Source organism: Girardinichthys multiradiatus, chromosome 8 (assembly GCF_021462225.1).
Source record: "Girardinichthys multiradiatus isolate DD_20200921_A chromosome 8, DD_fGirMul_XY1, whole genome shotgun sequence".
NCBI classification, from domain to species: Eukaryota; Metazoa; Chordata; class Actinopteri; order Cyprinodontiformes; family Goodeidae; genus Girardinichthys; species Girardinichthys multiradiatus.
Window position 1 is genome coordinate 25,898,058 of NC_061801.1, and position 15,849 is coordinate 25,913,906.

Genomic DNA, 15,849 nt, shown 5'->3' on the forward strand with positions numbered 1-15,849 from the left:
TGCACATGCCTGTGATACTGGCAATCATTATTCTATCTCTTATTTTACACTATGTATTATACAGTGGGTGAAATTCACATGGAACACATCGTACATTTTCTAAGAAAATATTTTTTTAAAGGTGCAATTGACAATAGTTTTTCACCAGATGTCAGCAGGAACCCATCTAGTCCACACATGCAAAGAAATCAAACCAAAGTGCTCCATACATTAGGTTAGATGTAATATACCTAAGTGAATGACAACAGGGAAAACTATTAGACGCATAAAGAAAGAGATGCAAAAAGGCACAGAATGTCATGATACCAGCTGAAATCTATAAGTAATCAGAAAGAAATCCTGTCTGTTGATGCAAATTAATATCAGCTGGTATCAGGGAGTCTCATTACACATAGGGTGCCTCATGATGGGCTAAACCAGTGAGCTTTCTGACCTTTGCGACCTTATTGTGGAAAACAAACTGATGGTGTTCGTGGCAGAAGAATTTCTAAGTGAGCACTATTGAGGCCATTATCTGGAAATGGAAAGAACATCATTACACCATAAACCGGCCAGGACCAGGTGATTCTTGCAAGATTATAGACAGTGGAATAAGAATTATCAGAAGAGTTGTCACAGAGCTGAGGAGCACTTGTGGAGAGCTTCAGAAAGACCTGGAAAAAGCTGGTACAACTGTTCCATAGAGAAGAATAAGTCAAGCACTCAGCCAACACGGACTTTATGCACACTACACGACTCCAGTGCTGAAGAAAAAGCATATTGAAGCGTGTTAAAGGTTGCCAAGCAACATTTAGACAAACTGTGAAATAGTAGAAGAATATAGTATGGTCACAGAGCCCGAAATTAAACTTTTTGGATGCCATAAAACACACCATGTTGGAAAATTACATACATTGCATATAACACCACACAAACAACATCACTGAAGTTTGGAGGTGGGAACATGATGGTGTGGGGCTGTTTTTCCAAAATACAACACTGGCAGGCTTCATATACAGTAGTTGAACAAAGGATGAATGAAAAAATGTACAGAGACAGACTTGAAAATAACCTGCCACCATCTACCAGGATGATGAAGATGAAACAAGGGTGGACGTATCAGCAATGAATGATCCCAAACGAACAGCCAAGGAGAGTCTCAGTTGGTTTTAAATAGAAAATAAAGCTGCTAGAATTACCTCGCCGATCATCTGACCTGAATGTTGTAGAAAATCTCTGGAAAGACCTAAAGCTCAGCGTTCATAGAAGAAGCCGACAAAACTTTCATGATATTAAGACCGTTTGTGTAGAAAAAGTTACCAAAATAACACAGGAGCAATGCATAATACCAGGTTTTCCATACTGGAGCCGTTTTGAAGCTGTCATCACTAACAAAGTATTAAATAAATTTCAGAAAGCATGTTCAGTACTCCCTTTTTCATTCCTTTTTTTAATCAACATCTAAGGTTTCATTTCGGATGGGTTGTTCCCAACATCTGGCGAAAATATCATATCAATTGCACCTTTACTAATAAAGTTACTTCAAAAACTGATTATCTGTTCAATACTTAATACTTACCCCCTGTATGGGGGTAAGTATTAAGTATGAAATTGATTAAGTATTAAAGTATTAAATTGATACAGACCTGAATTGAATCTAACAAGTTTTTAACACAACACAAGGTTTTACCATTCCGTTCTACATCACACCTTGATATAGTTGTAAAAATCACAGTGCATTGCAGCTTCAAAATATGTTGTGATAAATAGGGAAAAAGACTATTCTGTGGATTTTGAAGTTATGTGAATGCATGATCTTTGTTTAAACAATTTCAAGAAAGAAAAGAAAGATAAAAAGATTAATTTAATAGTATGCATTGGTATTCACATGCACACAGAAAGTCACTTGCAAAGTAATACGGCTCAGTAGTTCACACTGATTTGAGTTTCTAGCTCAGGGGTCTGCAACCTTTAACAATCCAAAGAGCCATTCTGCCCTCAATCCTGCTAAATTAAACTTTAGAGCTACTTATGTTACCCAACCTATTAAAAAAAGACCACTTATTTTTTGATAAATATCTACTACAGGAAATCTGTTGTCATTTTTAAAGAACAATTTGATTTCTATTATTAGGTTTAAAAAAAGAAAAACATAAAACTTTAATTTTACACTTGTATTTAAAATAGGATGGAAACATTTTCTTCTTTGGGGTGTTACTTGTGAAAAATAAGGCACAGTGTCCAACTGTCAAGAAAGCATTTTTTAGCAAATGCAAAACTTGCATTTGTAATATTTAAACTTAAACACATTATTTTTTTATGATTTTTACCCAAGGCTTTTAAGAGCAATCGTGGAAGGTCCAAAGAGCCACTTGGGGCTCCGGAGCCGCAGATTGTGGACCCCTGTTCAAGCTCTTCACATCCCTGTTAAAAAGAGTAGCATTGCCCTTTAAACAAACCGTCCGATGACGCCGAAATGCGTCCCCTTTCTGCTTGTTGGCTGATAGCGCTGTGTCCGAATGACGGTGATTTGGAGATGCTGACGGTGAACCAGGAACAAGGTAGAAAGCCTCTTATTCGGATCTAAAATGTTTTCTGTTCACGCGAGACGCGCGTTAACATCGCGGGAAGTGAAGCCGGAGAAACGGCTAATGTTTTGAAGCGAACCACCTGCCGTTGGCTAACGCAGGGGCCGGAGGGGTTACTAGCTAACATGACCGCAAGACGTTTGTACTTGTCAAGTCAGAGCTCTGTTCTGACTGGGGAGAGGTCAGTTAGCCTGTTAGCATTACTGCTTTAATGTTTTATGACGAAGTAGCCCCAGATTTTTTACTGCAACGGTTGAGACTGGAAGCCTTCGCCGCAGTGAATGAAACCATAACATAACTTTTAACTACTGCGCCGACAGGAGTAACAAACGAGCTCCAGTACATCATCTGACTGGGTGGAAGAGAATCAGACACTGAGGTAAGTTGCTTTTAAAAGCTAATGGGTAGTTAAAAATATAACTCTTAGCTCATTTCAACTTTAGGACAATAAACAAGGTAGCGGTTTTCAAAACAGCTAAGTCATTCAATATCTAATCTGTTGTAATGTTTACAGCATTACTATTTTTAGTGCATCATACTGCGTTTCGTCTCTGTCACTCCATAACTGCATGACAAGACAATACGTCGAGTCTCCCTCTTGGAGAAGGTATCGGTATGGCAGGTCGATGTGACATATAATCACAAGCGTCTGTAACAATATTCCTTCTAGTCACATAAACCTTAGTATTGGTTAGAAAGATAAATATAAGAACGAGGGACCAATAAATCTCAAATTTAAGTTGACTCAACTAAAACAGCATTAAGGTAATAGTTTGAATTTTTTTTAGTGAGGTTTTGTGAAAATATCAGTAATAGCTCCCATACTGGTAGTAGACAGTATGAGAGTAATATGAAATGCTTTTTTTAAATGAGCATTTCGTTTCATAAAGGGAAAAAAGCTATTCTGATTAAACCTGCCCTTATGTCAAAATAAGAAAGAACTCAAACAGTACAAAAAAACTGTACATCTTTGCTCCTTGAGCTTAGTGTTTTCTACACATGGTCCGTGATACACAAAGAATTAAACTCAAATACTCAAATAAAGACAAGGACCTTCCGAACAGTGGCCGGTCTACCAATATTAATCTAAAAGGTCAACAACAAGTTATCCAAGAGGTTTTAAAAGAACCCATCACAACATCTAAAGCACTGTCAACCTAACTTGCCTCAGTTAAGGCCAGTTTTCCTTATTTAGCAATAAGAAAGAGACTTGGCAAAAGAATATCATCCATGGGAGAGTTCCAAGCGGAAAACCATTGCTGATCCAGAAAAAAAAAACACACACAAAGGCCCGTCTCACATTTATAAAACAATTATAATAATAATCTTTTTGATCCTTGAGACTAAGATGTTCTGTGGAGTGATTGAATCAACTGACGTGAACATTTGTAGAAGCTGTGCATCCAGTTACGTCCGGTGTAAAACTAACACACCACAGTCAAACCATGAACCCTGCTGTCTTATCAAAAGCAAATCCTGACATACAATGTCTGGCCATCAGTTCATAATTGCAGCTGAAGCACATTTGGGTTATGCAGCAGGACAATGATCGGGATCACATCAGCAATTACATCATACATTTTTATTTAAAACTTATTTAAGTCTAAGATATCTGAAATGTTGACTTTTGTGTAGAATGTGATTTTTGATTTGCTAAAATTTTCATTTTAAATTGGGAGAAGTGAATTATTATGGGAAGAAACTTGTGCCATCAGAAACTGAATTTGAATTTCTCAGACTGAATCTGTATTTGTGTAATTTGAAATTAAATGCATTGGTTTGAAAATGAATTTCACTTAATTGAAACTGAATTTAATGGTTTAAAACTGAATTAATTTGCCCTGGAAATGTATTTTGTTGAACTGAAAATTCAGTTTCACTACGTTTACTTTCAGTTCTAAAATTCAGATTTTTGTGTCACACATCCGGGTCCTTGAAGCCACAGATTAATCAAACACAGATTCACCGATTCACGGATGTCATTCACTATTGCTGCGTCCAATTTGAGGGGCAGCATTCTTTGAAGGACGCATTTGTTGGCCGATTACGTCATTGTGAGGCAATGACGTCTACAACTTCGCAGGCTCCTCCAAATAGGGCCGATAAATGCGTCTTTCTTTTCCACAGATATGAAGGATGGGTCCGGTGTATCCTTCGTGGGCCACCCTATCCCATGATTCATTGCGGGTCAAAGTAGATTGTGCTAACGGAAGTAGCAAAGCCTGGTGGAGAGGGAAAAGCTGTGAACAAAGTTGGATATATTGCGCTTGCTGTGAAACAAAATGAACTTGTTTTTAGACTTGAATGTAGCTGTGTAAACCTGAAATATCTGCTTGGTTTATCAAGATTTCGCTTAATTCCACACATGCTCCGACGTGTTCGGAGACGTCCGCTTCTGCTGCCCTGACACCGGACTCACAGCCGGCTCGCCTCGCCAGCGCACAGCTGACCGGGGGGTTGAGGTGCGATGAACCCTGAGAGAACAGCTGACTCCCGGCACGTTGTTTTCAAACTCCTGCTGGGTTTCCCGAATGGATGGAAGTTAAACACAGATATAATTCAGTCAGATGATATCTAATGTTGATGTTTGTTTTTATTTTTATGCTCTACAAATAAACTGATTTAAACGTTGTTCCTAAAGTTAACATGTTAGTGTTTAAATTGTTACATTTTTACAAATAGATTTATACATTTTGTTTTATCTATGAACACAAAACTTTAACAATTTAAATGGCTGAATAATGAACAAGATTATAAAACAAGAAAATAAACCATCAGGGCTTCATTTGTTCGGCTTCACAGCTCTGTGCTTCACGCATGTTGCTAGGCAACATAAGTTACGCTGAAGTAAAGGCAGGGATACGCAAACCGACATAACACCGGCCGCACCATGCTGATCTGGCATGTTTAGCTAATAGCTACAGGTAGCATAAGTGTCAATGTTGGACCATCATTTGTTTACATGACGTTTCTTATAGATGCTCATTTGACTTGGTGATGGACATCCGCTGCACTACACTGCTCCAGCTCAACATGCCGTAAAGGAAGTTTAACCTGATGTGAAACGTAAATCGATGAATCTGTGTTGATTAATCTGTGGCTATCGAGGACCCGGATGTGTGACACAAAAACTGAATTTTTGAACTGAAATTGAATTTTAGAACTGAAAGTGAAAGTAGGCAAACTGAATTTTCAAAACAACGAAATACATTTTCAATGCAAATTAATTCAGTTTCAAACCATTAAATTCAGTGTGCATGGTTGTTTGTGTGTTGCCCTGCGATGGACTGGCGACCTGTCCAGGGTGTACCCTGCCTCTTGCCCATAGACTGCTGGAGATAGGCACCAGCTCCCCCACGACCCACTATGGAATAAGCGGTAGAAAATGACTGACTGACTGACCATTAAATTCAGTTTTCAAACCAGTAAATTCAGTTTCAAACCAATAAATTCAGTTTCAAATTAATGCATTTCATTTCAAATGACACAAATACATATTCAGTCTGAGAAATTCAAATTCAGTTTCTGATGGCACACGTTTCTTCCCATAATTATGAATATATGCTGTGAAGAGCCTGACTGACTCACTCTTTATATGACAAACCGCCTTGCCGTAGTACATATTGCTTTCAGCCCTTCCCAAACAGTTCTGTCTCCTCCTCCTTCCCCTTCACAGTTTGGCCACTGAAGCATATGTCATCATACAAACACAGGGTGAGTTACACAACCCGGCTGTCATGCAAAACAGGAACACGTGTTCTCCGGAGATGCTTGAAAACACATCTCTATCACACAACAAAGACTGATTAGCTGCTGTGGGGAAACCAGCTGCATCTCAGAGGAAATAGTTTGTTCTTTTTATAGAATCTCCAGTGTGAAAATTCACCTCTTTTTGGAGATGAGAAGAATGAGCTCAATATGTGTTTGCCTTACAGAGAGGACCATGCTACGAACATGATCAACGCCGATGGCTTCTCAAAATGCGAGGCGACTCTGCGAGACAGAAGCCGGAGGAGGCCACCTGCAGAGATGCTCCACCTGCTCTCAGCCGTCATTGTTTGGCTGGTGACCGGAACCACCATCTCCAGCCTCAACAAATGGATTTTTGTAGTTTACAACTTCAGGTACCCTCTGCTGCTTTCAGCACTGCACATGCTGACAGCCATAGTGGTGGACTATGGGCTGATCAAGCTGCGGGTGCTCCGACATAAAGGGGCCGTTGAGCAGGATCTCACCCCGAGCGCAAAGTGTAAAGTGTTCCTGTTGAGTCTGACTTTCTGTGCCAGCATCGCCTTTGGAAACATTGGTCTCAACTATGTACAGCTGTCGTTTGCACAAATGATCTATACCACCACCCCGCTTTTTACTCTGGCCATCTCCTCTCTGATCCTGGGTAAGCAGCACCACATCATTAAATATACGGCCATGATGCCCATCTGCCTGGGAGCGTCCTTCAGCATTATGGGAGAAGTCCAGTTCGATCAGACCGGCTGCTTCTTTGTGTTTGCAGCGACTATGTTGAGGGGTGTCAAGTCTATTCAGCAGAGTGAGTACCATGTTTAAACATGTTTTATTCCAGTTTTGACCCCATCAAATCATTCAAGGTATTTAGATTTTATCAACTGATATTTGACATACCAATAACTTTAGGGACCATTTTAGAGCTTCTCTCTAGAAACCACAACAGTCTGTGGTTGTGGAACTTTTTACAAGTTGATGAATCACTCCACAGTCCAGACACACCCTAACATTAAGGTGGAGCGGTACACTAGCATGCTTTCTGGTTGCTTAGGGAACATTAAATAAACATTGTCTGCGAGTGAGCGGAGTCTGCGTACAGCCTGATCTCGTGTTTCCAACAGTTTATATGAATGCTTTTTGATCTTGTATAATGTGACCTTCTACAATCTGAGGGCAACAGTTGAATTTATTGTTTTTGTGTTTTCTGTCCGGCTCGACAAACACCATTCAAGAAAATCCCACAAACTAAGAAAAATTCTTGAGGAAAACAGTTTATTTGCAGAAACATTACTTGAACTAAAGTACCTTGTACTAAAGTACTCATGTCGACTAACTCTTGTTCAGTAATCCAAAGTTCGGACCGCTTACTGAATCATTTCTTGCATCAGCTAATTTAAAGCTGCTGGTTTCTGGGCCCTTATTACACCACAGATAAATGTTTGTTTGCAGTAGATTAATGTGCTCTAATGTCATTACACTCAGTAACGTAGTCCTTGTCAAAGATGACATGAGTTTAAAAACACGTATGGAGGCTCAGTGTTTTGTTACATAACACAAAGTCAGATCATCTAGTTTCTAGAATGAATGGACTGTTAAATCAAAAGTCTCACATTAAATATTCTAATTTTTCTGACATAAAAGGTCTTAAATACATCTATCTGCTATACTTTTTCTGTTTTTGTTTAGGATTTTATCGTCTGCTCCATTCCAGCTTCCTTCAAACCATTGAAAGGGTTCTGCTCCTGAAGCTGGCTTATTGTTGGTTGTTTTTGGATCTAAAATCAAGACTTCGGTAAACAAAGTGAGATTAGGCTTAAGTTATAACTAGATGATTATTCATAAATATAAAAGGAAGCAGCTTTTTTTTTAACCCACTATCTGACATCAAATCAGAATAAACCTGTTTTAGGTCAGTTAGGTTTACTACAATTATTTCTATTTATTAAATTCTAGAATAATTATAAAAAGATAGTTTTATGACTTTTTTCAGATTCAGAAGTTCACATTTTCTTAGTATTTGATAGAACTGCCTTTTAAGTTGTATGATTTGAGCCAAATGTTTTAGATCTTCTTTAATAAGCTTTAGTTTGCTGGAATTTTGTTCTGTTCATCCTGACAGAACTGGTGTAACTGGGTCAGGTTTGGAGGCTGCCTTGCTGGCACACGACTTTTCACCTTGTGGTCCTTAGGCTACAAGTTGTTGAAGCCAGAAGAACCCAGCTTTAACATCCTGACCAATATCATATTGCTTCAATATTTCCACATAATACATAATGTTCTTTCCACATGATCCCATCTATTCTGTGATAAACCAATCTATCTATCCCTTCTACCCCTGTACTTCACAGTTGGGACGGTATTCTCAGGCTTGCAAGCTTCCTCCTTTTCCATCCAAATGTAATATCTGATTACAACTGCATATTTTAAAAAAAAATGCAAGTTACTGATTTGACAACTTAATAATATTTTCCTTGCTTTTATTTAGTAAACTGAAATAATAATAATCTAAAAGAAAAACAGTTTAAAAAGTTTTAAGATTTAAGTTACTAAAACCTGAGGAACCCACTGTGTGTTTTGATCCTGGTGTGGAAAAGGACATCATATCCCTGCTTCTCTGTACTTGTCTTCATTAGGTGAGGTTAAGTAAGTGTGCTGGAATGTACCACTGTCGTATTTGGATCATCAGCGTATATAAACTCGGTCCAGCAAATCAAATGTTCTAACATGGAGTCTCAGGTTTCGAGTAGCTATTTTCATCCTCCCACTGGGCCTAACACTTTCCCCTTGGTGCATTCCGTCTCTCTGTCCCACTTCAGGTCGAGTACGTCTTGTTGTTTAACCATTAAATTATTTCCGATGGCACGTGAGCCAGAGGCAAGCTTTCAGTGAGATCAGTCCGGCTGTAACTTGTCAGCAATCCGCAACGTTGGCTTAATTTTGACAGCGTCACACCAGTAAAAATTTAAAGTTGGGAGAAAAGTATGTACAAAAAAACATCGTTCTACAATCAGACAGAAACAGAAATAATTTCCGAACGATTCAACGCTGCTTTTGTTGTTGTTCCCACTGATGGAGAGGAACACAAAAGCGCCTTTGTCCCCGATGACACTAAGAGGTAAGAAACATAGGTTCCAAAGAGGAGCTTTGCATAATGTCTTGCAATATTTCTGATATCAACCTGCCTGTTTGAATCACTCATCAGTCCGTTCCTCATGATTTGTCTATGAAAACACAGTAACCAGTTATTCATGTCACCTAAACAACACATTGCCATCATTAATGTTGCAGAATAGTTGTTGCAGGACTTGGACTTGCTGGATAGAGTTTGCTTTTCTTTTAAGGAAAAACAAAACGACACAGGAAGTCAGGGTTTTAATTCATGAACCAGAAGTAAACCTACAGTCTCTGACAAGAAAAAAGTAATAATTGAATAAATATGTCATGAAGGACTGTTATCTCTTATAAATCTGTTTAAACGCTGTAAATAACGTACAGCTCGCAAACTAAACGAAGATGAGAGTAGACCTGTAGGTGACACAACCAAGAATGAGTTTCTTTTATGGGCTGTTTTCATAAACAATTTGCTGATCTTAAGTTTGCTAAACATTGACAGGGACATTCAGGTATATGACCTTTTTGACCCAAAGTATATTATTATTATGCAGGACTTTAACTGTGTGTACTGTTTGGTTATGTAACTTTAAAGTGCACAGACCAGTTTCAGGCTTTGATGGCATGGCAACGCTGGTTTCTGACGATCTTCTTCTTGATCATAGTATTCTGCTCTGTGCTGAGGACATTATTAAGTTTTGTTCCTGATACTACAGTCTAAATGTGTTTTGATGCTTTTCAACATGTGGTTCATCATCTAGAGTTACAAAAAGAGTTTTTGTTACACTTTAAACTGTAGATCAGTGTTTCCTAATCCTGATCATTGTTTTAGATGTTTGTCTGCTTTAACGCATTAGGTTTAAATGATTGGTTATTATGTCGCCTGACTTGAGGAGGTAGCTCATCCATTTACATCAGATGTGGCAGAAAAACAGCAATGAGACTGGAAAACCGCTCTGGGTTAATTTATTATTATTTTTTCAGTAATTTCAAACAAATAGTAAAAGGAAGTGGAATAAAGAAGAGACCAAGGCTCATTTTGTCGTCTTGGCAATAAGTCAATGATGATGGCCCAGCGTAACAAACTAAGGTGGCGCTGATCAGAACATTGTCGCCATTTTTCGATCTGTTTTTTTTTTTTAGCTTTGACCTGCCAGACCAGATTTTAGCCTGTTCTGATATAAAATGCTTTTTCTTGGCCTTACTGTCTTAAGTGTTAATTATTTACATTAGGGGCCTATGCGAAGCCATCACATGTGTTTTGGTCTAAAACATAATTAAAATGATAAGTTGACATTTTAAATTGCCTTTAGCATCATATATTATGGATTAGCACAGCTAGTTTTACTGAAGAAGCAGGCTTTATTAACGTCCTACAGAAGGTAAATCTTTCCCTTAACTCTGAGATTTTGAAAATGTTGTCAATATTTCCAAATCCAGCAAGGTGTTCGACAGTCTGAGTTTGAAAGCTCAGAAGCATGAAACAGAGTAACCTTTGCTGTTGAACCTTCCTTTTGTCTGCTGAAAGTTGCTCTCTCTCACTCTCTAGTTGTCTTAATGAGACGCAGACATGTCCCGACATGTACAAAATAATAGTTTCCTTTTTAGTAGCTTTTTACATCTTGACTTTTTCTTTCCAGGCACCTCACCAAAGCTTAAAATAGAAATCTTTGCGTATTTTTCCAGCAGTAAACACTACCACTTGGAACATGGTTGTCATCACTTTCTTTCCACGGTAAAAGATCAGATTTTTGAGTTTCTAACCGGTCAGTTACCAGTTAAGGTTGATCAAGCTGAAAAGCATCTGATTTTAGTCATCAGGCAACTTTTCACTGCATCAACATTGTTCAGTCATGAGCATATTGCTCTCTACTGACAGTGTAGGCATCATAATGTTCTGTTTGATACTGCCCTATCAATGTGATCCTCTCACATAATGTACTAGAAAACAGGACATATCAGCATGTTACAGAAATGCTAATGTCAATTAAATCCCATTTTGTATGTCAGATGTTTAAGCAGGCATATGTCTTTGTGCCTTGAGGACTAGGCTAAGAAAACACCGTGATAGTTTTAAAACTTGTCATTGGTTCCTGCTAAGGACCAAAGTACACTATGTTGCCAAAAGTCTACAGCGTACACTATATGGCTGATGGCCTATCACATAAAATTGCAGCATGGGGTAGGTGGATACTGAGGCTCATAGTGCTCAGAGATATTCAGCTTTCTGCAGAGTCAATAACTACAGACCTCCAAACGTCATGTGATGTAGAGAGTTTCCATGGTCAGGCAGCTGGATCCAAGCCATGTATCGCCAAGGTCACCCAAAGAGTCTGATGCTGTGTTGTTGTTTTTTCTCTCAAGTGAGGAATCATCCCTCTTTGTCTGGCAATCTAATGGACCAGTCTGGGTTTGGCAGTTTCCAGGAAAACGGCACTCTCTTGATTACAGTATAGTTTGGATTAGATGGGATTATGGTGTGGTGCTGTTTCCTAAGGAGTTGAGCTCAGCCCCCTTAGTGAAAGTAAAAGGAACTCCTAATGCCTTTTGAATAACAAGACATTTTGGACTTTGTGGGAACAGTCCTGTTCCAACATGACTTCACAAAGAAAGTTCCCTACAGACATTTATGAACAAGTTTGGTGTGGAGGAGCTTGACTCTAACTAATACAAAACACTTTTTGCATTAGTTAGAGAGGACTGTGAGCTAGGTATTCTCGTTCCAGGTTGGTGTCAAACCCCAGAAATGCACTTTCAGAGTAATCGTCAAAAACATCAATAAACACACTGTGAAGAGTTTAAGCTGTTATAGCTGCAAAGGGTTGGCCCATATCATATTAAACCCTTTTAAAAAGGGGATGTCACCCAAGTTCATATGTGTGTGTGTGAAGTCAGACAATAGGACACTTTGAACAATATAGTGTATGTCTGACCATTAAATATGTGGGTATTAAACAATGTTTTGATTTATTTCTTTGTTTTCTCAGGCATTTTGCTTCAGGAGGAGAAGATCAACTCTGTGTTCCTGCTTTACTTGATGTCCATTCCCAGCTTCTGCATCCTGGCCGTGGCTGCTCTGGCTTTAGAAAACTGGGCAATGATGGAGTCGCCGCTGCATTACGACCGCTACTTGTGGGTCTTCATCCTGCTCAGCTGCCTGGGCTCGGTCATGTACAACCTGGCCAGCTGCTGCGTCATCACGCTCACCTCTGCCGTCACCCTGCACATCTTGGGCAACCTGAACGTGGTGGGCAACCTGCTGTTGTCTCAGCTGCTGTTTGGCAGCGAGATGTCTGCACTCAGCTGCGCTGGAGTGGTGCTGACGCTGTCCGGCATGCTTATTTATCAGAACTCTGAGTTCATTGTCAGCTACATGGACTCGCGAAAGGCTAAGCTTGAAGGGACCAATTTGGATTTTCAGTCTGAGCCAGGAGAGGATTTGGTTACAGAGGATCGAGCAAACCATCCACAGAGAGTGGACGGTAAAGAGGAGGACAAAATGGACTGACCTGAAAGTATGAAAAGACTTAAGTAAAAAGGTTACTGGTTAATTGTGTCATTTAGGTGGTCACCGCCACTGATGGGGTGGTAGATCATTTTTTCCCTCCTCCTTGTGCCAACTCATACATGTTCTTGTCACAAAATTAGAGTCTGCACATGAAACAATACTATCATCCTTCATGGAAAAGGTTCAAATCAATTCCTTATCTGTAAAACACTCCCATCCAGCCTATAGGGCTATATGCATGCATGAGCACACTAACCTGTTCGATACCTCTGAAGTTACTGACTCTGGCTCTCACACTACTCCACTGTGAAAAACGTTCTCAGCACCAGAGGGCTCTAATCAGTGTTCTTCGTAACGGTTGGTCTTCTGCACTGATATCAAGGTTTGCAGGGACTCTGGAAGCATTTTGCCCTAAATCTTATTAAGCTCAGTTTGTATTAGGAAGCTATATTTATGGTACTGTTACCTGACTCTTACCTTGACAGGGACTGGGGTTTTATGGCAGCTTTTTTGTTGTTGTGTGAAGCAGGAACCGGATGTTGTTGAGCTGAAACTTTGGTGCAATGAGTCGCCTCTTCTCTACTGAAGCACATATTTAAGAAGAGGCCTGAGCTCTGTGTTTTTTCTCCGCTATAAACCTTTCTGTAACTCCCCCACTTGAAGGCCTACATTCTGTTTTCAAGAAGTCTCTGTTGGGTTAGTCCAATTACTTCTATCTTTTCCAGCAGCACGCTGTCTTCCTTGCAGCGTACTTTCATAATTAGTGTCACAAGTTCTCCAAGGAGTGTTGCTCAACTTTGGCTTTTTCCTCCTCCTGTGGAAAAGGTGAAGAAAAAGAAGCTTCTTTTTAGCTCTGTTCTTTTCACTGACATTTTTTAGAGTTTGACATCATTTTGATATTTGTGTGAGAAAATATTGATTTTATCATAAGAGCTTTGTAGTGTCACACAGCTACATACAGTTAAAATTAATTTGCAGTTGTCTCTTTTGGATGCTCCCCTTTTTTTTAAAAACTTCCAGACTGCATGCTGCTGCTCCTAAAAGCATCCTAAATAATAACCCCACCTTCAATTCAGCATGTTTGGAATGCCAAATATTTACTTTATCTTGTTTTACACGCTGTGTCGGCGACTTCTCGTAGTTTTTTAAATCGTATGAAATAACTCATATTTATAAAGATTTGCCATCAGATTTTCATCAGGTTTTGCCTAATAAAAAAACATTTTTATATTGCCAGGGTGCCATTTGCACACATATTTAAAACACAAAAAGAATGAGTATAAATTAATGTAGGACCATTGTTTTTCTTCTATGAACCTTTAAAATGTTCAAAGAAAGCTTTTGTTTTTTCTTTTATTTATTTATTTGATATACAGAACATGTAATGATTTTGTGCATGTAACACATTTCCACTGGTTTCACATTGAATACCTCAGCTGTTTAAGAGGACATGCAGAACTCAATGTTCATTCAATAATATTTAAAACTTTAACATAATATTGCATATCACTGGTAGATTTTTGCTTTTCTCCACAAAATCTATTGAATTTACATATCAAAGACAATATATGTTCTCATTAATGTTGTTAAATGGATCTGGGGGGGATGCTTGTGTTGCACTGACAAGGTACAGAGTTGTTGCCTTTAAAGCTTATGGTTTCTTTGTACATATGTGTTTTTGAGTTCAAGGCTGTTGGATGTAAATAATAATTTTACTATATTTATGTATTTTGTAGTTCTTTATGGCTGGTTTAGACTCGACTGCTTCAAGAATGAACCATTTTGCCTCATGCCTTATTTGGAAATCCTGCAGATGAGGAAGAAGAGTGAATTAAATTATTTGGACTGAAACAACGAATAAAGAAACTCAAGTCCCTCATCACTAATTTGGTGTTGCTCTTTCCAAAGCTGACGTAAATACAATTTTCACTTAGTTACAGAAGTTTTGGTTTGGTTATGATGGTAAACCTTTATACTGATGGGGACACATGGTGGTGGCACCAACATCCACTCTGGGTGGTTTTCTTCAGTTGGTTGCAAGATGGATGAAACTAAAACATGGTGATTTTGGAAGAAAACATGGGTGCTGCAAAAGATGTGACTTTTGGGAAGAAGCTGCCCTACATCACCACAAAGTGCCTAAACGTAGCCAGATTTAGATCACAGTACATTCATGTTCAAGAATGACCTAGTCAAAGTCTCCTGTTAAATACAATAAATAATCTGTGGCTGGACTTGAAAACTGCTGCTCATAAAGGCTCCCCATCCAATCTGACTGAGCTTGAACAATAAGCATATAGTTCAGTCTTTAGATAGCTGTCGGTTTTTGGGGGAAATACACCCAAAAAAACTCTCAGCTATAACTACATTCAGAGGTCTGTTTGACTCGGGGACAACAGAATGAAAATGTACTCCACACTTTTCAGATTTTTATTTGTGAAGAAATTGAAAACCAAGCACATCCAGCTCACAGATGTACACGACCTTCTGTTAATGTCTCATAAAATCCTAAAAAATACTCAGACTTGGTGGTTGGAACGTGAAGAAATGTGAAAAAGGTTTACAAAAGGGTATCAGTTACACATAGAAATGTTTGATTAATATATAAAGTCAAGTAGGTAACTATTGGTTAACACACAACCTAAGCCTAAAGATTATTTGCTTGATATAGTGCATACTAAGATTATCATGAATTGCATTGCTGTATTTGACATATTTTGGTTGAGATTTCCCATCGCATGAATTATCTAAACTGCTTTAACACAACATTTTGTAGTCTCAGTACACGTAATTTGAATAATAAAGACTGAAATCCATGTGACTGCTTCAGTGTTAGGACTGTTGATAAATCTAGGTGAAATGGACATGGTTTCCAACCTCTAATTTTCAGGAAAACAATGCTTTCATTCAATAAAAATTATC

At 38.7% G+C, this 15,849-nt stretch overlaps 1 protein-coding gene across 3 annotated transcripts; it reads left to right on the forward strand.

The window, feature by feature from the left end:
• The first annotated feature begins 6,485 nt into the window (after positions 1-6,485).
• slc35e4 (solute carrier family 35 member E4) lies at positions 6,486-14,813 on the forward strand. Of its 3 annotated transcripts, none has more exons than XM_047372368.1 (3): positions 6,486-7,113; positions 12,407-12,934; positions 14,664-14,813. In XM_047372368.1, the coding sequence occupies exons 1-2, from the start codon at positions 6,486-6,488 to the stop codon at positions 12,925-12,927; spliced, it is 1,149 nt and encodes a 382-aa protein (XP_047228324.1). In that variant the 3' UTR covers positions 12,928-12,934; positions 14,664-14,813. The 3 variants fall into 3 exon arrangements, with proteins under 3 accessions (XP_047228324.1, XP_047228323.1, XP_047228325.1); XM_047372369.1 differs by lacking the exon at positions 14,664-14,813 and adding an exon at positions 7,995-8,100 and having other exon boundaries at positions 6,522-7,113; positions 12,407-12,913; XM_047372367.1 differs by having other exon boundaries at positions 12,407-14,813.
• Positions 14,814-15,849: the final 1,036 nt, after the last annotated feature.

Excerpts from the sequence above, each read along its gene's own strand:
- slc35e4 (XM_047372367.1), top strand. The coding sequence starts at position 6,486 with ATGTGTTTGCCTTACAGAGAGGACCATGCTACGAACATGATCAACGCC. Across the intron at positions 7,114-12,406 it reads TGTCAAGTCTATTCAGCAGA|GCATTTTGCTTCAGGAGGAG; the intron begins GTGAGTACCATG and ends TTGTTTTCTCAG.